Source organism: Stegodyphus dumicola, chromosome 7 (assembly GCF_044657685.1).
Source record: "Stegodyphus dumicola isolate Sdum_Otavi_A_Nest chromosome 7, ASM4465768v1".
Taxonomy (NCBI): Eukaryota; Metazoa; Arthropoda; class Arachnida; order Araneae; family Eresidae; genus Stegodyphus; species Stegodyphus dumicola.
The window spans coordinates 128,349,278-128,373,229 of record NC_140774.1 but is presented as its reverse complement, the minus strand read 5'-3'; the positions used below and the strand labels follow the sequence as shown (position 1 = coordinate 128,373,229).

Genomic DNA, 23,952 nt, shown 5'->3' with positions numbered 1-23,952 from the left:
AAAGTAAATGTAATAGAACACCTCCCCCCGCAAAAAAAGTCCCATTTCGTAGTTTTGGCGTGATGCAGACGATTCCACGCCATGTAAAAAACATGAATGAATGTTGAGAATCTATAAAAACTCTTGTTGCTTGAAAATAATTTAAAAAATTTCATAATCAATCTAAAAAAAAACCTTTAAAAACGTAATAATAACCGATACAGGTTAAAACATTGATTTGAAACTTCAATGACTGTTTTTAAGGTATATATATATTATTTTGTGTAATACTAAAATCAATAAACTGTTTTTAGCAATGATTATTCTATTTTCAAAATGTAGTCCTTAGCTCTAAGAATATAAACAGGAGATTAATTTGACAGGATAATTTATTTAAAAATAATTAACTTTTTACAAAGAGCGATAATTCGAAATGTAAGAAAGAAATAATTAATATTCCTGAGGTAAGCTTCTACATTCTCTATTTCAATAGCATTAATCTTGTTCTTGTGCTCTGAAATAACGCTGAACGAGATTTGTCATAAGAGTCTGTTAAAGAGAAAATTTTATTAACACAGTTATGAATACAACATTTAAAAATATTGTGTCATAATCTATTTAGCAGCATTCTAAACCACTTTTAACATAAACATATTTTATATGAAAGTGTCAGAAAGTAATCTTAATATTTTCAGTTTATTTTGCTAATGTAATATACACAAACAGATGTGAAAGCTTTTTTTAAAAAAATTTGCACTATGCTTAATGTAGTTGTGCCAGCGTATTAGTAACTTTTAGATTCTTCAAGAAGTCTTAACTGATTGACAGCTTAGCCACAACGGTTTGCTTATTTTATTTTAATGGCCGTGCGAATTATTGGGCTGTTAGGAGAGTTCTACAATTTGTTGACGGTAAACGTTCATCAAGCAATATTGAAACAATAAAGAAATTAGCTAATACTATAAACAGCATTTTATTCGAAGATTTTTTGCTATTTCTGGCAGATGGAAAATTCCATTCTCAAAAAGCTGTTGAATTTATTTGTGAAAAAGCTATCAAGATGTTACATGACAGCCTCCAAATATATGATCTCCAGTTCATTTAGAGAATTTGGAAGTGAAGTCGAGTGAAATGAATGAAGACATCTTAGGTGTACTTAGGATTTGTAAACTGAAATGACTCTATAACCCATAACTGATATTTAAATCTGATATTATGTGCAGAATACTTAAGCGCTGAAATTGCATGCATTCGACTCATGATTAAAAAAATGCAACACTATATAAAGGGTAATTCTATATCCGGACGATCTTATAATGGGATTTAACTGTTTTATGGTGAATGTTTGACTGTATGTTTCTGTCAAACATTCACTGAAAATGAAGCCGAGCATTGTCATGATGAAACAAAACACTAAGACATTTAGTCAATTCTTCACGTTTCACATAAGTTTCTGATTTTAGAACTGCTGTTTTCGAACGGTATTTCTCTGTATCAGTCATAAAAATTCGCAGTAATTATTCTTTTATTAGAGAAATCGTCCCATGTTTCTCTGTACTCTCCTAACAATCTGGTTCTACGACATTAACATTTTCAAACAATTTAAGTTATCGAAAATTATGTGAAAGTCATGCTGATAGATACAAAAGAAGGCATTCAGGAACAAAACATCCAGGAATGTTAGAAATGCCGGGCAAATGTGTGTTCTGATGGATGTTATTTCGAAAGGGAACTAGATAATGGTTTCTTAAATTTCCACAAACTTTTTGAACTTAGGATACGTTCTTACATTCATCTTTGATGCGACTGTTATATTTATTGCCATGTTAATGCTATATTTTGATTCACACTTGTATTTGGTATTTCAAGAGATGAATGTGCGTATACAGTTGTGAAAAATTCTAGCATTCACACAGCTTGATGCTATTTCGAAAAGCTCGAAAGTCGTAAATAATACTGTGATGTATATATGGTAAAGGGCACCTAGGGTGAATAGCAAATCGCGTCATAATTAAAAGCACTATATGAATTGACCCCGTTTATCTCCGTATTAGTTGAAGGCTGGTACCATGTCAAAAACTCCCTAGAGAGGAGTGTTAGGACATATTCACTTGCATCAACACCACTAGATTCCCATTCCACGGGCAATGGACTTTTTAAAATTGAATTCTCTATAAAACACCATTTCGTTAAACCGGCTTTCGAGGGTCACCATTCTTGAAAGTACGGAGAATACGAAGGGCGTGGGTGCACATTGAAACCGTTATATTGCCCATAGCGCTATCTACTCGAATGGCATATGCCATTAACCTCCGAGACAGCAAAAGCTCCCTTTCCGATATTACAAACTGAGGTCGTGTATTTTGTGCCCTAGAACCGAGACTGCCAGAGTAAAGTATATGGTGAATATGGGTGATTTCAAGTCTTTTCTTGAAAAATCACACATCACAAGGCGAAATAGAAAACTTTTCCATTTAGTTTGCTATATCACTAATTGCTCTTTCTTCATAAACGTTTAACGTATAAGTATAGTTCTTTGAAATTGTATCAATTAACCTCACTGCCGAACGTAATCAAAAATAGATTGATTAGAAATGGAATTTTAATTTCTAGAGACATTAAGAATTTTTGAAAGCAGGAGTGATGAAAAAATGAGCAACACCTTCCCCGGGAATCGAACCACGGACCTGTGGAATACGCGCCCAGCGTGCAGACAACTAAACCACGAAGACGGGAGAAATACCTTATATACTCCCCCCCCCTTTTAAAGGACGACTGGGGTTTTTAGGGGACCCAATCGCCAAATCCTGGGTGTGGAGAATCATCATCCACCACCCTTTTAGTTCGGACGCCACTGTAGAGACGTTAGGATTTTTTGGAAGCAGGAGACGTGAAAAATGAGCAACGCCTTCGCCAGGAATCGAATCACGGACCTCTGGAATATACACCTAGCATGCAGACCACTACACCACGAAGGCACGCTAAGAAGGCGGGAGAAATACCTTATATACTCCAACCTTTAAAGGGCGACTGAGGTTTTAGGGGACCCAATCGCCAAATCCTGGTTGTGAAGAATCATCATTCACCACCTTTTAGTTCGGGCGCCACTGTACAGAAATTAGTATTTTTTGAAGGAGAAAAGCTGAAAAATGAGCAATGTCCTCGCCGGGACTCGAATCACGGACCTCTCGAATACGCTTTGAGCGTGCGGACCACTACACCACAAAGGCATGCCAAGAAGGCGGGAGAAATACCTCATAAATTAAGTACATGCTTCATAACGACGCAAAGCTCAAAAGAAGAAAATTATGAGTAAATTTCTTCGTTTGAATTCAGTCCAACGTTGAACCCTATCCGATGATATGCCAAATAATTTTGAACTTTCAATTCAATAGTGCGTTAAATTTTTATACATGTACTTTCTGATTTTTTCTGGTTTTAATACTCGCGGAAAAAGTTTCTAAGTATCCATCAATTCAGTAATGTACTTAACATGATACGCCGAGTAAGATGAACAACTGAGAGCAACAAATCCGTAAAATGAGGACAGGCGGTTGTCATGTATACTACGAGACTTATAGGCTGAAAGAATGAGAATTTAAAGGCTGTGCAAGACAGCACTGATATGATGGAACATTAATTGGCTCAAGCTATTTCTAGCGTCAAAAGAGTGCCCGAAGAGGATATTTTCTCATATTTTTAATATGCTGGATTTAAAATCCATATTAAAATAGCATATTAAAAATATGAGAAGATGTTTAAATTATCCTCTGTTATGAATTACAATACCTTTCTTAAAAACAGTTCTTGGAAAAGAAGTAATTACGTATGTTTTATAATTCTGTTTATCTGTTTTTAATTTTTTTTTAGAAGAAGCATACTAGTTCAATTACACAGAATTGTGAAGCAATCTTTTATTTCCTTCAAATAAAAATTGAAATCCAGCTTTATTTGGAAACGTTATTTCGAAACTAACTTTTTACTTCCAAAGCAAAATTTAATGCAAGCTAGAATAAAATTAGAATTTTGCTTTAATACCTTGAAATGCCATCTCTATGTTTTTGCTCACCAAAAGTTAAATCTGTTAAATCAGTAAAATAGTAATTCTACAGCCTGCATGCAATAATATCACCCTCCCTATCTTATATGAAAAAAACATTTACCTCATATGCATGAGTATCCACTTCTCCTTCTTTCTCATATTCTATGTAGCAGCATCTCTGAAAATGTTAAAGAGAATAAGTCGAATGGAAATGAGGCGATAGCTAATACGTGAGAAAAGAGTAAGCTGCGTTTAAGATATCATTAATAGAATGCCATTATCCAATTTTTAAGGTCATTCTTGGCGCCTGTTTACTCTGTGTACACATAAATGCACCCAGATTGCTTCAAAAATAAGTATATAGTCCTATTTTAGGTATTTCATATGCTTTATTTTGAACTGAAACAACTATTTGCAGCTACGCTTTTTATATACACTGGTTATCATCGATTAAGGGAAAATCACAAAAGTGACGATTACTCGAAAAGTTACATGTAGAATTTAATGAAACTGAACCACAATATATAACACATAGTATGGTATAAAATAACACCAAGAGAAATTACCAGACAATTACGGTGTTACAGAAATTAGCAGATATATAAAATAAACAAATCGGATGTGTCAGCTTGGTATAGGAAAATTACGTTCAATATGGAGTATGATCTCCCCTAGAATTAGTACAACAGGTACAGCTATGTGCGATGCTGTCAATTATGCAGTCTAGAAGGAGTAAGTGAGAGGAGTTGCTCTTACAAAGCAGTTGCAAGGTTCTGAAAAGGAAGACTGAGAGCAGTTATACATCTTCCTAAAGCATCCCAAACATTCTCGATAGGATTCAGGTCCAGGGATTGAGCTGGCCACTCCATACGCTGAATTGTTTGCTGCTGTAGATAATCACCTACGATGCAAGCCGTGTGCGGTCTAGCGTTGTTGTCCTGTAGCAGGAAATTGCCACCTATTGCCCTTTCATAAGGGCACACATAAGCATCAAGGATGTCATTTCTATAGACCTGAGCATTCATGGTTCCACGTGGAAAGAAATAAAGGTCTGCGCACCCACCTACAGAGATACCACCGAAAACACAGACACTGCCTCCTCCATATGCATCTCTTTCACGGATGTTTGACTAAGGGTTCCAGGTTCTTTCCAAATCAAATAACCCCTATTATCACTTTGGAGGCTAAACCTGGACTAATCGGTAAAAAACTACCCCTCCATTGATCGGCTGTCCAGTGGACATGTTGACGTGCCCAATTCAAACGTTCCCTTCTATGATGTCACGTTAGCGGCACGCAAATGCCTGGTCGCCTCGGGTACAGACCTCCTTCGTGAAGCCTTCTACGCATGGTTAATGTTGACACTAATTTTCCAGTGGCTGCAGTAAGGGAGGGTCGAAGTTAAAATGCTATTCCTTCGTGCGCATAACAACAAGGTCATCAGCACTCGTCATAGCAGTTGGCAGTTCTTGGCTGAACATCCTGGATGCCGAATCTAAGGTTAGAAATTGTTGTTGAAGTCTGCAGACCACAGAAAGACTCACATTTAGCCATCTGGCCACTTCTGTATGACTTTGTCCTACCTCTAATCTCCCCAAAGCTCTCCATCGCAGTTCTTCGGGCAAATGATGCCTGGAAGTAATTGTTACAAATTGGCGATCGCAGATCACAGTATCATAACGAAATTTGCTTTTCGCAGATGACGCATTTCGATTACAACTCCCCAGTTTGCACACTGCAGTTTTACTAAGCAATTACTATTTGACAATTAATTCAAATTTCAAGTGGGTTAGCTTATTTTGAACGAATTATCGCTATTTTTGTGATTTTTCCTTTATTTTTGAAAACTTGTGTATTTCCAAACATATTCTGGCCGCAAGGCTACAAAAATATACTTATATGCTTTAGGATAAAACACTTAACATATTTACATACCCGAAAAATATACATAAATTTTTAGAATCGTACTGTCTGGGATATAAATAAATTATAGACAATAATTTTAAAAAGGAATAAAAATATTAAAAAATCTGATGTGTACACCACATGACTTCCTTGCACGGTATATTAAATTATACGCATTTTTTCTTACATTTCATTTAAACTTATTGGATTGAATTAAATCTACTTCGTCGACAGCGTATAAACCACAATAGAACAAATGCACTCTTTTAAAATTCACTCTATTTGTTTACCATAGGCTACACTCTGACGCTAGATTTACTTAACAGCGTTACATTTCGTCCATATTATAATTCATAATGCATATAAATTTATATCATTTGAAGAATTATCTAATAGTTGCCACATGTTCTATTCAAATACTATAATAAATCTAAAACGATGTATAAAAGAAATTAAGCAAATAAAACGAAAAAGAAACAGTTTTTCACAGACGATTCAGTATTTGTCATTCAATTTATTCAGTTTTCACTTCCCGACAAGGCAAAAATACATAAAAACTTAAAATATCTATATTAAAAATTACGAAGTAAATCTTAAACACTTATTTCCTCTAATAAATTCCAGAATGGATTAAGCATGATTTAATTCTCAATAATAAAAGAAAGCGTTATCTTTGTTGTTGCGAAGTTTAGTTTCTCTAGATTGGCAACAAATCCGCTATTTTGCCAGTTTAAAATGTAAACAAACATGTCCGCCATCGCAAAATTCTTAGCTGCACTTAAACAACTTTTTAATTGTTGATAACTCCACAAATATTGCACCCAAATTTACAAAAGGCATAAAAACCTTAACCGGAAGATAAGAACAACATAATTCAATCATTTTTAAAGGAAAAAATGCACAATTTACAAACATACAAGAATAAAGAAACTGAGCTCACTGAGCCGAGTAACATATAAATATATACACATATTTACAAACTTTTGGTGCGGCCGATTGCAACCAAAATAAGAGGTTCACATCTACATGTTATAGCAGTCCTACATACAAAATTTCAACGTTCTGAGGCTACTCGTTTTTGAGTTATGCGAGATACGTACGTACACACAGACGCCCCGAAAAATTCGCTTCAAAATTCATTTTAAATCAGTTTTATAATTTTTTTGGGGGGAAAAGAGTCCTTTATTCTGTCCTTACTTGCGGATTTCACGCAAAAATATTATTAAATTGCATTGAATAGCGGTTAAAATGGATGATTTTTTTTTGAAATATGATACCTGAAGTTTTTCACGATTACAATACTTCCTTTTTACTTCGTACAAGGAAGTAAAAATTCTGAAAGGTTTCAGATTTTAAATTACGTCTAAAGAGGCGTTTTTTTAACGTTTTGTGTGTTACCTTTATTTATTAAATATCATGTTCTACGTACTCAAACCATCAAATTCAGTTCAACAGCAATATCGCAAAATAATTTTAAACTTACCATATCTTTAGAATTTACGATGCAGAGTCTCGTGCGCTGGAGGGAAAAAAAATTTTTTTTTCGTACAGTGTTGCCATTGGTCGCTTTGAAATAATTTAGTTTTTTAATCAAAAATTTGTTGAAGTGTTACAAAATATGCAATCGATAATAAAACAAATTTCAAATTCAAATTAAGGCTTCCATCTGCCCATATTCTATGGAAGATTACGTTATTCAAATTTTGATAGTTCTAGGTACCGTTGTTTTATCACAATGCGAGAAACATACATGCATTCGTGCAGATTCTTCATTATTTAATTTCTTTAAACATTATACAGGGTTATAACATTTGGCGCCGACAATTTGAAAAGTGATTTGCCGTTTATAGTTTTTAACGCAAAATGCGAAAACGAAATTAATAGTCCTTCAGGGCAAACTGCCTTTTTGGACTAATAAATATATTTTTAATTGAAATAAAGGGTTACCAAAGGCGAACTGGCTGACTGAATTGGAGTTTGTATAGTTTTTCATTCTTGTATTAGTATTATCACATAAGCGGCTCGCGACGCTATAAGAAACTTTTCCGAGAAACACATTTTTTCTAGCATTAGTATGAACGGGAGGTTTCCAGCCGAAATAGTTGCGCTCGACGATCTGATGTGCGTACGTATCAGGGATATTTTACGAGAAAGTATTTTGTCTTACAAGACGAAATATTTCGTCTGCAACTCTGTCTCGCTAAATATTCGCGTAAATTAAGTCAAGTATACTGGAAGCGGAAATTCCCGGAATTTTTTCCATTCAAGCACAGTTAAGGATAGCTACCAAATGTGATAACGTTTTAAATTAGATGCGAATTAGTTTTCCTCACAAAGTCTTCGCTTCTTTCAAAAAGATATCGTTAGTCAATTAACCGGCCAACTCACAGAAAGAGTAAGTTAAGTGATGGGCTACTCAAAGTATAGTCATTTTTTTTAATTATTTTTATAATTATTTATGAACTTACAGAAAAAATGGACTTCTTAAGAATTAAAATCTTTATTCACGAAAAATGAGGCAGCGTTTTTCGATATTATTTTTGTAATCCATGTGTGACCGAAATGAGACTTCTTCCATTCTCTTTAAACATACAAAGAGCCTTTGAAGTTGAAACTCATGCCAAATAGATGCGAAATTTTTCCATTTATTAAACATGTATGTAAACTTAAAATATGCTACGAAACATGCATGTTTTGAAAATATATGGCTAAATGAAAATTTTTTATTAATTATGTTTAAAAATCCGTATAAAGTAGAAATTTTAAAAGTCCGTATAAAGTAGAACAGGGAACACATAATGGAACGTTAGAGGATTAAAATTTCAAGGAAATGGAGAAATTGTTTCACTTTGTAGTATCAGTAGAAAGTAGTGTTAATATACTAATAGAAAAAAAAAAGTTGTTATTCATAGCTTTATTCATATTTTTAATTTTTTCCCTTCTCTTGATTACATTTTTTGCCCTTGATTATTTTTGTTGATTATTTTTGCTGCGCTTAAAGTGCAGAGTTATGGTAAAAGAATTATGAATATGTTCCTGGTTTAATATCAAAGCTTTTATCCTTAAAAAAGCTTATTAAAAATAGTAAGTTTATATCTCAATAATAATCTGTCACATTTCTGTTAATTTTATATATTGCTTGCGTATTTCCAGTTGAAAATTCAATTTCAGAAAGAACTACTTTTTTATCGTCTATAATGTTTACTTCAAAAATTAATTGAGAATGGAACAGTCGTGTAATGATCATCATGTTTTGGAAATCAATTTACAAAATTTACAAAAATGATTTTATTTAGTAAAGCACGCTACACTCGTATAAATCATGTATTGTCTTCAAATTTTCAGACTTCTTGAAGCATTGAGATTTTTTATTTTAAACACCTGTTCTGCATTATACAGTGGTATTTTCATTTGCATCCCCTTTCATTTGCATATCCCTGCATCATGTTAAGATTGTGTTCATTTGAAAGGGATCCCAATAATGGGGGATAGGAAAGGATATATTTAAAAAAAAAATTCACCGAGTTGATGTGCTTTCACCACAGTAATTTAAGAAGATTGATAGCTCAGAGGTCACTGGAACTAATAATTATAAATACGGAACTAATAGTTATACATTATAACTATAAAAATCAGCTAACTAAATGTGAATAATTTTGGTGCTCTTCAATGTTAATTGAACAGTGATTAAAGCTATGGCTCAAATACTATAATAAATACAACTGAGTTGATAAAATGTTTCAGTAAACTGCCAATACCGTGAAAGAAAACTTTGCTTTCGCCCCTGGCGTCTTGTTCGCAAGGGCCTTGCAGTAATTCAGACAAGAAATACACATGTTCATACTTGGAATAAGGTTAAAGGGACTTGGAACTCTCGTTGATTCATCAAAAAAGTGTGTCCAGAGCTTGGTTCGAGCAAATTTGAATTCAACATCGGCATTGTCCTAGAGGGGGAAAAAGACTTGAGACAACCGAGGAAAGATATTAAATGCTTTTTTTTAAGGTAATGCCTGCAATGATAAAAAGAAAATTTCTTAGAATGATATTGTAGCGAAAATTGCTCTTTTCGCTCAAGCACATCGTACCTGAGTGAGTGAGATGTTGGATTCGGAAAACGAAGTTCCCGAGTTCGAAACCCATCAAAGGCAAGTCCCCTACAAAGTGATTTTGTTTCAGTTTCCTTTATATCCCATTTATTTGAGAATTTATTTAAGATCTCCATTTTCTAGAACCTTCCAAATCTGGAATACTGCAGCTCGTCCATCAAGTGCATATAAGTGGCTACTTATTCATTTCGAATAATAAAGTCTTGACTTGAGCACTTTTCTTTTCATCTGTGTCGATACGATCACATCATCTACGTGACAGTATGTCAAAAATCCCGTCCCTGTGTAAACATCCAATGATCTATCTATAGCTACCTCGTATACATAAAATAAATGCAAGAAATCGAAATTTCCCTAGGGCAGTTAACTGGATTTCTACGATAAATAAACATAAGCTATTTTATTTACTTGTGTTGAAAATAAATATCAAAATTTTAAATGTTTGTTTATGTAGTAGTTGTGTAATATTTATACAGTGCCAAAGTAATGTTTGTAAAGCAAGGCTTTTACGCAGGTGCACCCTCATGATGGAACGTATGTTTTAATATCAGCTTGCTTATTCATACGATGGAGGAAATCTAAATTATGTGTAAAGATCAACAAAACATTATGCTAGCCTGCGTATCTCCCTTATTTTAATTGAATAATAAAATTACGCTTTATCACTTCAGGTATTAGTTCTACAGACGATTACATTTTTTTCAAAGTCAGGAAACATGAAACATCGACCGTTCCCTCGCCGTGATTATAATCATGGCACTTCTAATGCTAGCTAGACAGATTAATCACCTACACCATTAGAGACGTATGGGGAGAAACGACGATTCTTTATAAGTTGTGCCATATGAAATTATGTCCATAATATATGTGGTATTTGTCGCCATTTCCGAAGCATGTATACTGTTTTTGATTAACAACATCATGGAAATGATGCTTTGATATAACAATTAAGTGTGCTTCGCCTTTTTTCATAAGAATTTGAAGGCAGGCTCGTACATGATTTATATTTATCCTAATTTTGAAATTAAATTAATCAAGTAAATTTTATAAGCAACATCTTCATTCAGTTCGAAAAAGATAAAATTAAGAAAATGTATATGTTTAATGCATAAATAAATAATTTAAAAATGTATTAATACAGAACCAGCCTCGTTTCTTTTCAACCAAATGGTTGCAATCGCAGTACTAAGTAAAATTATCTTGAAATAGCCTTCAATAACGTTTCATTAGTTTATTTTTGAAAGGAATAAAACTTCAGTATAGTTTCAACGCGACTTGCTGTTTATTAGTTACCAAAGCAACACTTACGACAACTTTTTGGAATGTGTTGGATAGGATAGCTATGAGGATGTTCACCAAGGCAATCACCATCAAGAGTTCGTAAGTGGCGAAGAGCGCCCTTCCCACAGCCTGAGTGAATCCATGATGATTTATGACAGGATTCTTTTTGTCTGAGGACAAATTTTCGACTACGACATCAGCCGACTCCACTGGAGACATGCAAAACATAGCCCAGAAGAAAGTGGAGAAAGAATTTGTAAACCTATGGAAGCATGCATGTGTTAGAAATTTAATTATAAAAATATATATTCATATTACGAATTCTTTTTCAAGGAAAAGAAAAATGTTAAATTTTTAGCCAATTTAATGCAGTTTAACGGAACTTATCGGTTTTTACTTCATTACGATTGAGGTCGCTTTTTGGGTTATGCAATTTTTCTTAACCTGATGGCTCACTTGCCTTCTTACATGAGCATGTATAAACCCTTTTACTCTTATTAAACAGCTCTTACAACGATTTTCTTCTTCTAAATTGTTGTAAGGTATATTTCATGTTAATTAAACCTTTTCTTATGATTTGGAACTATACTGTTACTCTTCCTTTTCATTAGCTCTCACTAGGATGTAAACGAGTTTGGAGTATTTAAGGCAGAATTACTGAAAATTTAGACAGCGAGCACTTAGCAGCGACGTTGACTACATTGTGACTCTCTCGCTCTGCTACTTAATTATTATTACTTAGAAAATTTGCCAGCCGAAATCAATAGCACACTTAATAATTTGAGCCGACACTTGTTAAACTATTTTGCATTATAGTCTCCAGCATCTAATCAATTTAAATTTTAAGTTCAGCTTTTTTAACTAATATTTCTTAAGCTGCGAAGATTAAAATTGTAAGCGCAAGTCGTTCACTTGTTCCGTTTAAAGTTTTAATTAAAAAAGTTTGTTTAAAACCACCTTCCATTTCAGTACTTAATTTCACAGACGGAGCGAAAACTCTCCTTACAAGTATGTTATTTCCGAATAGGTACTTCGAGATTACTTTTTTACCCCATACCATGGCAACTTCAGCCGCGGAAAAATGCTCGAATCCTCTAATTTCCTGATATCTCCTAATTTTCTCTGTCCAGTGATGACGACACATGTTACGATCGTAAATGAGAAGTGGATCACTATGGCCTTGAAATTTTAATTTTAAAGTTACAGACTTTAGTGAGGTAGAAGAACTCAGGCTAATTACAGAGGGAAACCGTACATTGTTTCTACGTATAACGTAAAACTTTCTAGTTGTCATTTTAATAGATAAAAAGCAACAAGAATAACATACGGAAAGAAGTATCAGAGGAATGAATGGCAAAAACCTAATTAATATTGAAAATTTAGTATATAATATTAGAAATATAAATTGCTATGCGATTTGCTTCAGCTTCTGTAGGAAATATTGCATACATTTCAATGTAATTACATACATCGTATTGAAAACACTGTTTGTAACATCGTAAATCTCTATGTAACAGTAAAGTGACAATTCTGATAAATATTTTTTCGTTGAGTTCAGAGGTACTAATGGCCCTTTCCTCCTACGTCTGGTAGTTCTATGTTATATGTATGAGCAAGTATATCCTGTATGGGGAGGGATCACGAAACCATATTATATGCCAGAGCTTCTACCTCGGTATAGATAAGGAAGATATTCGATACCTCTAGAGTAGATATTAAATCTGCGCGATTAAAGGCAAAAAGTATACATAATTTTAGAAGTTATGAATCGGGCTTCCGATTCTCTAGTGAATCGAAGAAGCTAACCCCGAAATTCGCTATGGTATGAATTTTATGGGGATGAGAATGGAAGAATTAAAAAGCAGAGAATAAATCCAACGTTAAAGTAGCCTATTCATTTTGAGACTTACGAAGATAAGATTAAACAAAGACGCTAAGATTTTGAGATGATAAGATCAAACGAAGATTAAATAATAAATAAAATAATATTAAATAGAGATTAAACGAAAGTAAGTTCGTTATTTCATTGTTTCATTTTACAACATAACTGAAACTTTGCGTAATAACGAGTAGTAAAGTTAACAAAATAAATCAACTAGTGACACAATGGTTACAATGGTTCAGGTAAAATATGTCAATAAACATTAATCAGCTGAGTGCGCCCACACTACACACATTTTCTTCTCTTCGCCTTTTCTTATATCAGACTTATTAAAATTTAAAATATCTACCGTAAATTTTCAAATATAAGCAGATTCGTGTGTAAGCTGAGAGTTCTGACTTTTCTGTGGAATTTCTGCCCATGTTGAAAATCCCTGTGCATGTCGAATTTAAAATTGTGCTATATGTCTCCCAAAAGGTAAAAATTTTCATTTAACTTAGCTAGATTTAATCGAGCAAAGTGAAGATGAGTACAAAGTCTCTTGTTGATGGGGGTGGGGGAATCTACGGTTTCCTCCTCGGTTTATCTATGCTTATCTATCTCTTTGCAAAAATTTAGCAATTCAACCACTACATTGCGTAAGTCTAGCTGAAATCCTGACTTAAGTAGTGGCTTTCTGTATAGCTTCAGTGTCTCTTGGCAAGTTATAATATCACTATCAATAACATTCCAACTTAAGTTATTGTAATAACATTTGAGGACTATCATATGATAATAGTCATTCTGTTATAATACCAAGTTGCATTGTTAAAAATTGACTATGATATGTCCTGAAAGAGATTTCTTCCTTACGTGCTGAAAGAAGACAGTTGGGTTACACTTTGCCCTTCTGCAGTGGTTTGTGTCATTCCGGTATAGTATGCGTACGACCTGGTCATAGGTATAGCGAAACACAGAATCATTATGAAGCAGAATAGGAGAAAATAGGCAATTTGCATGAAAATCTTTCCGAGGGATACCTGAAAATAGTTAAATTTAGGATGTCTTAAAAGTTTTAAATGCAATAAAATAACGAAGATAAAGAAATAGAATATACTATATAAAGAATTTAAGAATGATTATTAAAGTAATAGATATCAGAAAAATATACACTAAATATTAATTAACCCTCCAAAAGTTAAGGAACAGCATGTTTTTGAAGGCTCACTATTACAAAAATGCCAGTAATATTTAAATTCACAGCTCATATAGATAGGAGTGCAAAAACAATGGCTACCACTTTTATTTTATAAAAGGGAAAGGGATAAGAGCTGGAGAAAAAAGGTGTAAGGTATTTCTCCCGCCTTCCTAGCGTGCCTTCGTGGTACAGTAGTCAACACACTGAGCCGGTATTTCAGAGGTCCGTGGTTCGATTCCCGGAAGGAAATTTTTCATCTCTTCTGCCTCCAAAAATTACCTAATGTCTCTACAGTGGCGCCCGAACTAAAAGGGTTGTGGATGATGACTCTCCAACCCAGGATTTGGCGATTGGGCCCCCTAAAATCCCCAGTCGCCCTTTAAAAGGGGGAGTATGTAAGGTATTTCTCCCTCCTTCCTAGCATGCCTTCGTGGTGTTGTGGTCTCAATGTCTCTCGTAGTGTGGTTTTCCGACTATGAATCCGAGGATTCTGTGTCTAGAAGACATGTTCCAGGTAGACCTAGAAATACAACGCCTGCGGGAGACCGTTCTTTAGCTCTTTCGGCCCGAAGGAAGAGTAACATTACTGTGCCTCAGCTCATGGCAGATCATTTAATGGCAACAGGTACACGAATCTCTACTACAGTGCAAAACACCTACAGTGCAAAACGCCTGCTCAATACAGTCTGTATGCAAAACGACCAGTTTTTTGTGTCCCCTTGACCCGAAGACACAGAGGTGCCCGTTTATTTTGGGCAAGAGAACAAACACACCTTCTGGACCAGTCAACAATGGGCGTCTGTTCTCTTCACAGACGATTCCAGCCTCACATTGGAGAGTGATTCAAGTTGTCAGCTGATCTAAAGGGAAAAAAGCAAAGATGCAACTAATCCCAAATTGTGGAATGACACAGTTACGGAGTTGGTGGAATAATGGTTTGCTCTGAGATCTCTCTCGGAGATCACGCTGACCTGCATGTGTTCCACGGAGGAACTTTGATTGGTGTGAGTCCTTGATCAATATTTCCGCCCATATGCCGCTGCTATTGGGCCTGGATTTCTTCTGATAGAAAACAATGGGCCACCGCATCGAGCTCGGGTTGCTGAAAAATATCTTGAGGGTCACGGTATGGAGCGGATGTAATGGCCAGCTCAATCCCCAGACCTGAATCCGATAGATCATCTTTGGGACTACCTTGGAAGACAGGCTATTAAGTACTCCTGTAAGTACTCATCTAAGATCGTTAGATGAGCTTGAACAAGGATTACTCAGTGTCTGGTCGTTGCTTCCCATTTCACTGACCGACAACTTAATTGACAGCATGGAACGTCGTTACCGCCAATGTATTGGTGCTAGGAGTGGACACATTCCTTATTAAAACCCATGTTTGTGTTGAACTTTAGAAACATTCTATGTCACATTCATTAAAGAACTGTTTAATGGAATATGTCCTCTTAATTTCTTGTTTCTACAGTGTTTCATTCTCAAATTAGACACACACAAAAAAAATGCTGTTCCTTAACTTTTGGAGAGCAGAGTATTACCTTAAAAAAGTTCCTTTTGAGGTCTATACTAACTTTAATTGCTGTATGCACTTTTAAAATTAATCTGATTTTTTTAAGGAAGAGTGTTCTCTATTAATTTCTCTTCTTCAAAATAAATCTACTCCTTGAAAGCAGAAATCGCGCTAGATCGTCTTTCGAAGTGCATGCAGCATATATTACAATCGATGCCAATTTGAGGTTGACTTTTGCATAAATTCAACGTAGCAGAAGTCTAGACTCTTTTTTTCTCCCTTTGAGGACGTAATTTGAAACAGAGAATGTTTTATTAAATTTCTTATTTTTCATTTATATTATGAATTGCTTTCACTAAATTTAGTAATATATTGAAATATCTTTCAAAAATCTAAATCAGGGTTTCTTAAACTTATGGGTACCAACCCCCTTGGGGGTCGCGGGACCTGCAGAAGGGGTTTGCCAAAACTTTTAGCAGTTTTGATATTTCTTTAACTTACTATAATAATTTTACAAATACCAAATATTTTTGCACAATGTATCTGAAAATAGAGATAAAGGCAAGACAATACAGAGAAAGAAAAATACGAAAACGTTTCGACGTATTTCTTTTTATAATATAAACGTTCATTTTACTTGCATTGCACGTGACGCTGTCATTTCGTCTGTTACTTATTTAAAATTTACACATTGTTCTATGTCCTAAAATTAAAAATTAATGACCTCAAATTGCTATAGTATATTACAGTACAAGTGAAAAAATTGACGGTTGCACTCACGCGTGTGTCGGATTTGCGCAATACTTATGGGGATCCCACAGAATTTTTGTAAATATTGTGAGGTCCTGGGGGTCGCGAAAAAATCTGAGTGATAAAAAGGGGTAGCGATTCAAAAAAGTTTAAGAAACCCTGATCTAAATTAAGGCAGAATATTTCGCAATTTTACATCACAAATATGCTCAGACTGTTAAGTCCAAGATGTATGCTTTTCTTCTCGATTAACGCAGAATATAAAATACTATAATAATCGTATGATATATGTCATCATTCGTTATAAATATTTAGATAAAAAATTTGCATATCCAAGATTGAAAACCGAGATTGTGCGAAAATTAAATCGGCTGTATAATCTCGCCAAAAAATGTGTTTTCGACTCAGTTTGCTAGATAACATTATGTCCCACTTTAATGAGATTTTTGATGAGTCAAGAAGACCTTACCAAAGCCATCCCATTGACAAAAAGAGCTTCTGTTCAGCTGTATTAATAAGAAGGCATGAGATGCCTAGCGTAAAAGTATCTTCAAATATTTCCACAGCTTTTAGTTAGAAACATATCATGCTAAAACATGTATCGGAAACTGGAGGTGCTCACCTGTGCTAGAAAAACATGGAGTTTTCTTTCTTTCAGTTCTAAATGTTGATCTCTTTTGGCGTTTTGTAAACAACATCCCAAGGAGTAAAAATAGTCGTGCTTCTGTTTTTTTTTATTGATGTGTCAAGATTCCACATGCAAAGTGATAGCTGTTGTCAGTTTACGGGGAAAAACAGAAACGCAAAATCGGGATAAAATTAAAGGGAACAAGATTCCTCTGAAAGAAGCGGTTTATTAGTGTGGTTTATTTATAATTCGAGTTTCAAATGGCGGCAAGCTCTTTGCACAAGCTCTTGAAAGGTAATTCAAATGCTACACTCTATGAGGAACAGATTCTACATTCTTTTTGTTAGATAGATCTGCAGAATTGTTTGTTCTTAGTTCCTATCAACGGACAAAAACGCTTATCCATATCGGATTGTGTTTGCCAAAAGTTTCCTTCGTCCTCATAGAATGAATTATTCTGCCAGATCTGCAGACGTAAATCTCCATAAAAAAATAGACGTGTCTTAGCTGAAAAATCCGTTCGATGGCAATTCTTTACCACAGTCCTTTACGAATTATGACGAGTAGTTCTGGAAGAAACAGATTCAGTGGAAGAAGATATTGTAAGTGGCCTAGACATTAGATTTTTCGGAGGAACAAATGTGAAAAATCCACTGTGTTCTCGCCGGGATTCGTATAATGAATCTTATAACTGTTAGTTTGACGTGTTACCGATTACACTACAGCAGCATGCATAGAAGAATGCCACAGTTCTTTATATTCCTCTTGAATTAAAGAGTGGCAGCACAAGAATTTTTATGAATTATTATCCACAGCATTTTATTTCGGGAGATGATACAGATTTATTTAGAATTTTTAAAGCATGAACCATATTAACCCTCTAAGCGGCAAGACCGTATATATACGACCTAGATTATATTTTGTGTCATCTGTAAGAACGTATATATACGTACATATTAAAATATGTCAAAGAAATAAAGGCAATATATCAAAAGTACACAAATCCAGGTATGAAATATCAGGAGAGCTTCTACAGTAAAATCAAAAAAATAATTTGTTCTCCTAGTAGTTTTGGGAAATTTGTGATTTCTTAGCGAAAGCCTGGCCGCTCAGAGGGTTTTAACATGAAAATAATGATGAAAACGAAAAGATTAGCAATAAAACGACTACTAACTGCCTTATATAAGGATTATCGCATTCTTCTGCACTTGCTCTCGTGGTATAAGTGGTTGGCACATACAGCTAGGAAGTGGAAGATCTGTGATTCAAATTCCGGCAATGGCACCGGTGATTTAACCCTAAGATCATCTTATTTAATAAACAAAAATTTCCCCATTATTCTTAATTTCATATTTCCTCAGTATGTGTCATATTTTGTGTCCTGTTTATACAAACTAGATTCATTTTTAATAAATTTGTTCAATTCAACTTCCTTAAATTATTGCACATCTAGATATACTTTCAGCTTAGAACTTTTATGCACCTTGTTTCTTTAAATTGGTCTTTCGAGCTTTGATTTTGGAGATGTGCATAATTACTCGTATAAACGTTTTACAATTGTTGATAAAAAAGGGCTATATATGAAATTCAAAATGGGTTTAGACATTTTTTAATATTTAAATAACATTTGCTGCTTTGCTGGTATATTTTATTTGTTTAATTTCCTTATGAAATTATAATGAATGCTTTGAAACATCCATACCTTCTCCGCGATTCCAACGCGTGCCCATCGATACGGCACTCAGCGTCACTAACCACTATACTGTCTGGGCCGCGGACATACTACCAGCATTTCACTCGAAGCTACAATACGCGTTCGTCGGGCAACCTAATCTAAATCAAGACTAACTTATCGACACTAACTAGAGCCAGTTACTTTAAAGTAGGACCTTCATGGTTATTTTCCGCCGTCCAATTTGACTCGTAAACATAGGAACAGCAGCTGCGGAAAAAAGATCGAATCGCTTAATTTTTGTCCCCCATTTTATTTCCTTTTCGCGTGTTTCGCTTCATGAAAAAGCTTTTGAATAAAGACTACCTTGAGCTACCGTCTCAAATGAGGTGGAGAAGATAAGTACTAGGCAGTAAAGCCTTGAAATGTCTGTTTTAAAGTAACATGGTATAATGTCCGTCAGTACAATCATAGTGAGCAGCGGCTGTTTGGATGCAAGGAAGTGCGGCAGCTATTTGTTACACAGCCAAATGTCTGTCTACTACTAGTCACGCGGTTACGGTTCTTCCTCTTAATATTTAAACTGTAACGCTTTCCCATTAAGCTTAATCTCTAGACTGAGTGAGTAACTAAAAAAAAAAAAAAAAAAAAAAAACGAGGCAAACAGGAAGATGCAAAATAACAATTAACTCCTATTTAAACTCAAAAGAAATGCCATATGATCAGTATGATTGAAACTGATCTTTTAACTCCTCTAGTATAGTGATAATAGGAATTTTTAAATAAGAAGCTAGAGGTTAGTTTTAATAACCTGTATACTGAAAGGATTAACAGTGATATATTGAAAATGTAATGGTTAAGTAGTCTTTCGAAATGCATGGGCTTTCGAAGTCTTCCAGTCAAAGCAATATTAATATCCATACCAATACCAATAATCTATGTACTTCCTTCCTGTTCTAGAAATATGTTCATGCATTCTCCCCGGAAAAATGATTACTACATTGTGGATTAAATAGAAACTGAGAGCAAAGGTTTACCTGCAATGGGCCTAGTCTGGAGCTCTGTAAGCAATAGTATGCCAGTTTGCCGAAGGTGAGTATAGTTGCTATTGCAAAGAATCCTTCGTGGAGGAGCGTGGAATCCAAGCTTGACCAAAATTTTCTCTCCAGAGGCTTTTGTTTTTTAATTCGATCTGCTTTAGCATCAAAAAATGATTTACTCCACAGCATAAATGTGAGTACGAAAAGAAATTCCATTATCATGTCATACCTGCAATAAAAATTATAATACACAGTTAATATTACAAAAAATAAAAAAATAAATATTGTCTCACAATCGTTTGCGACTTGTTACCTTTTATGTAGTAGCTTCAGAGTAAGTAGTCAATCCTTTGTTTACCCTGATATGAAGTACTACTGAGAACAAACTGAGTAGTTTTTATTTTAACAGAGAAAATGGAAAAGGCACCACAAAGTATCAAATTTGATTCTTTTATCGGCAGAAATAATGGATATACTTTAGTTAGAAAAGTGTAGTAAATTTCTGGGGCAAAAGGTTATAAGAAAGGTTGAGAAAATTATCCAAACATTTTGCAATAAATAATGAGAAGCAATTCTTATCCGTCATATAGATAAAAATGAAATCTTCTTTTCAAGTTGACATCTAATTTTAGAAATGAAAGGACACTTTCTGTTAAATTGCTACGCTTAAAAAAAGTTATATAGATACAAAACTAGTTAAATAATGCTGCGAATTTTACAATTAATAAAACTTTTCTTAACTGGAAACACTGAAAAATTTTAACATACTCACTAAAAATACATTAATTAGCACTGGTTGAGTAAAATGGTTAAGATTATATATGAAGATTTAAACTCTGAAGAAGTTATATGCGGGTAAAATATTACTTCTGGTTTAGAAGTTTTAGCCAAAATCTATAGAATTTTCCCATTGATGTAAAAATCTTAAATATTAAAACTGAAAAATTTTGGATTTAATTTTAATAAGGTTTTTCATAAAAAACTACTATGGGCTTTAAGAAAATACCACTTCCGTATTCTCCAGTTTTATCCAAAATGTAGTCAACTTTTTATATGAATGCAAAAGGCTTAAATACGGAAAACAGAGTATTTTGGAAGTTTTATGTAAGACTTATGAAGGTCAAAAAAGTTGTCACACAGGCACTTAAACAGACATCATTGTAGAAATAGTAAAAACGTGTTGTGAGGACCTTAATTCAAAACAGAAAAGAAACAAAGTATACAAAGTAAAGCACAAAAATTAGAAAAGCAATAACCTTGTGTTTGGCATAGATTTAGTCAATTGTAAAAATAATTTGAGTGTTTTCAAGTTTTTCCTTTAAGAGAAACAAGCAGAAGGTTATGCATCTTTAGCTTTAATCCCAGTGTGGTATCCATATGAATATCTTGTGGGCTTAATCTTGAAACAGTGCCATAAACAACCAACGTTTACAAATGTAAACGAGAAGTAATAGGCATTTTGAAAATACCAAGTAACCTTGTAATACTGTATGCTTTGAGCGGGTAACTCTACCATCTTTAAAACTGAATTAACGTTTGTCTACTATTCATCTTCTTAAGGTGAAAATGCAGAAAAGTAGCTATTTAAATAAAAAAGCAATCTTTTTCTTGGCTTACATATAGCAGCGAGTTTATATATGAAGATTAATTTAACTCTTGTTAGAAGCATTCGTTTTCGCCCTCGCCCCTCAACTTCACATTGGAATGAAAGAAAACACGCTAAGAGCAAAAATCATAGTTTAGCCTCGGAATGAGAACTATCATTCGGTTCTTAAGCAGCAGAGCGGTAAGTGGATTCACGGTCTGGAAGTAACTGGATTTTGGATTACGGCAAAGTACGCGAGCGTTATACAGAGGGAAGGGATGCCTTTGTGAAGGACTTTTAAAGAATCTGGCTTGTATTTAAGTGATACTTATGGAAAAACACAAACATTCCCATGCAGTTGCTCCGTTCGCTGGTATTTGAAACCGGCTTATATTGGCACTATGCAGCAATTTTACCCCTTAGCGGCTGGTGGACCTGGTTACAGGAGAAATAACTTGTATGTTTTCTGCTTGAAAGAGTATCATTGCAGCATTCTCCTTAGGATGTCGTCAGAACATTCAAGAACGGAGCTATAATGGTTCGACTGGCATTTTGTTGAAACGAAGCGAACGTTTTTTAATGAAATTTCAACGATATATTGAGGGTCATGTGTAAGAGTGCTAGCCTATTGACGGCTGGATGGTATTACAGTATTTTATCTGCAACCTATGTTTCTGAGATCATAAAAGGTTATCAGGAAAAGAGGACGAGGGAAAAAGTGCATCAAAATGTTTTCTTACCAATGCCAAGGAACGCTGAAAAATCTTTTCGCTCCTTCTACCCAGAATTGTCGAAAAGTAGACCATATGTGACCAAGAACAAAAATTACTATTATAGCTTCAAGACCTACAAATTTATAAAGAGTTAGGTTTAGAAAATATAACAGACTTGTCTTTAGATCAGTTAAACTTAAATTTTATATAAAAGAAATAGAAAAAAGAGGGTTCTGAATCCTTAATATTGATAAATATAAGCTAATTTTATCTTTAGTTTTGCCTTTTAGGTTTCCAGTTTACTTTTTTATTTATTATTTTTTGTGGTAACCCATATTTCGAAAATGTTTCATATAAAATGAATAATTTGTAACGCACTGCGTAATTTGTGGCAGCATGCAAATGATATTGTGTTTGTTAGGCTTGAACTTTGGATTTGAAAATGTTCCTATTTTCATCTCACTGTAAGCCTTATTGCATGAAAACTTTTGTTACCATCTACGTGTTTTATGATAAAATATTTTGTAAGACATATTTGGGACCTATTTGACTTTTAGCTTTGGATAAAGTTTTAAAACTGAATTTTTAAACCATATTCAAATATACTTAAAATGCATTTCGGACTTCTCACGCATAAAAATTGAATACTCGTGGGTTTCTTTGAAAAAAGGTTCAGAAAATTAAACTAAGGCAAAGCAGAGAGTATCAAATACAGTTATAATACGATGAATGTTTTTTCGCTGTTCGTTAAAAATATTTAGCATCATTCGATTGCAATCATATTAAAAGTTTCAATGTTTAGCATAAAAACTATATTTTAAGTTATTTTTATTTTCCCTGTTTCTTTGTTCTTTAAATTATTGGTATTCAACGCGATTGTCAAGCATTTTCAAATTGTAAATATAATATTTCTTGTACTCGCAATATACATTGGTGTGCAAAAATTAAGGACGAGACGGTTTTTTTCAATATAACTTTGTACAAAAGCTTTCAAAATCAACACATTTAATACCGTAAGATCCCCAATACGTAAGGACATGAGTAATGTAAGCAACACTTACTAAAAGAGAAATCAGAGGGATAAAAAGAAGCTTTATTGAAAACGTAGCATGTAGCGCAATGCGACTGAAGGCCGAAACATCCCTGTGATGGGTGTCCAGCAAGAAACATCCGGTCTTTAATAGGGGATATGACCTCCCCTGACTGCTAGGCAGGTTTCACAGCGTCTGCCCATGCTGAGAATGACGGTGTCAATGAATTGTTGAGGCATTGCTGCGCATTCGTCTTGCAGCGCCAATCGAAGCTCCGGAATCGTTACTGGTGGTAAGGTACGAGCTGCCAAGCGTCTGCCTAGAAAATCCCATACATGATCGATGGGATTGAGATCCGGAGATCGTGCCGGTTAATCCATACGTTCAATATCCTCACTCTCTAAGAGCTGTTCGGCAGCTACTGTGCGATGGGATGGTGCATTGTCGTCCATGAAAAGGAACTGCAGACCCATAGCGCCTCTAAAAAGACGCACATATGAAAGAAGAATCTCGTTACAGTAACGGGTCCCGTTGACTGAACCTGCGTCGAAGATGTGAAGGTCTGTACGACTACCAAGCATGATGCCTCCCCAAACGAGAACACCGCCACCTCCATACCTGTTCCTTTCAATGATGTTCGAGGAA

The 23,952-nt window shown here is 34.5% G+C and overlaps 1 protein-coding gene across 1 annotated transcript in view; it reads right to left on the bottom strand.

The window, feature by feature from the left end:
• Positions 1-379: 379 nt before the first annotated feature.
• Positions 380-23,952, bottom strand: part of LOC118206073 (short transient receptor potential channel 4-like) — a 46,897-nt gene continuing 23,324 nt past the window's right edge. The window contains exons 7-13 of the mRNA XM_085821429.1: positions 22,304-22,409; positions 19,976-20,207; positions 14,048-14,214; positions 11,341-11,575; positions 9,685-9,870; positions 4,143-4,199; positions 380-528 (exon numbers count right to left, since the gene is read on the bottom strand). Of these exons, the coding sequence (XP_085677555.1) occupies positions 475-528; positions 4,143-4,199; positions 9,685-9,870; positions 11,341-11,575; positions 14,048-14,214; positions 19,976-20,207; positions 22,304-22,409 (1,037 nt within the window). The 3' untranslated portion in view covers positions 380-474. The remainder of the gene's footprint in view (positions 529-4,142; positions 4,200-9,684; positions 9,871-11,340; positions 11,576-14,047; positions 14,215-19,975; positions 20,208-22,303; positions 22,410-23,952) is intronic.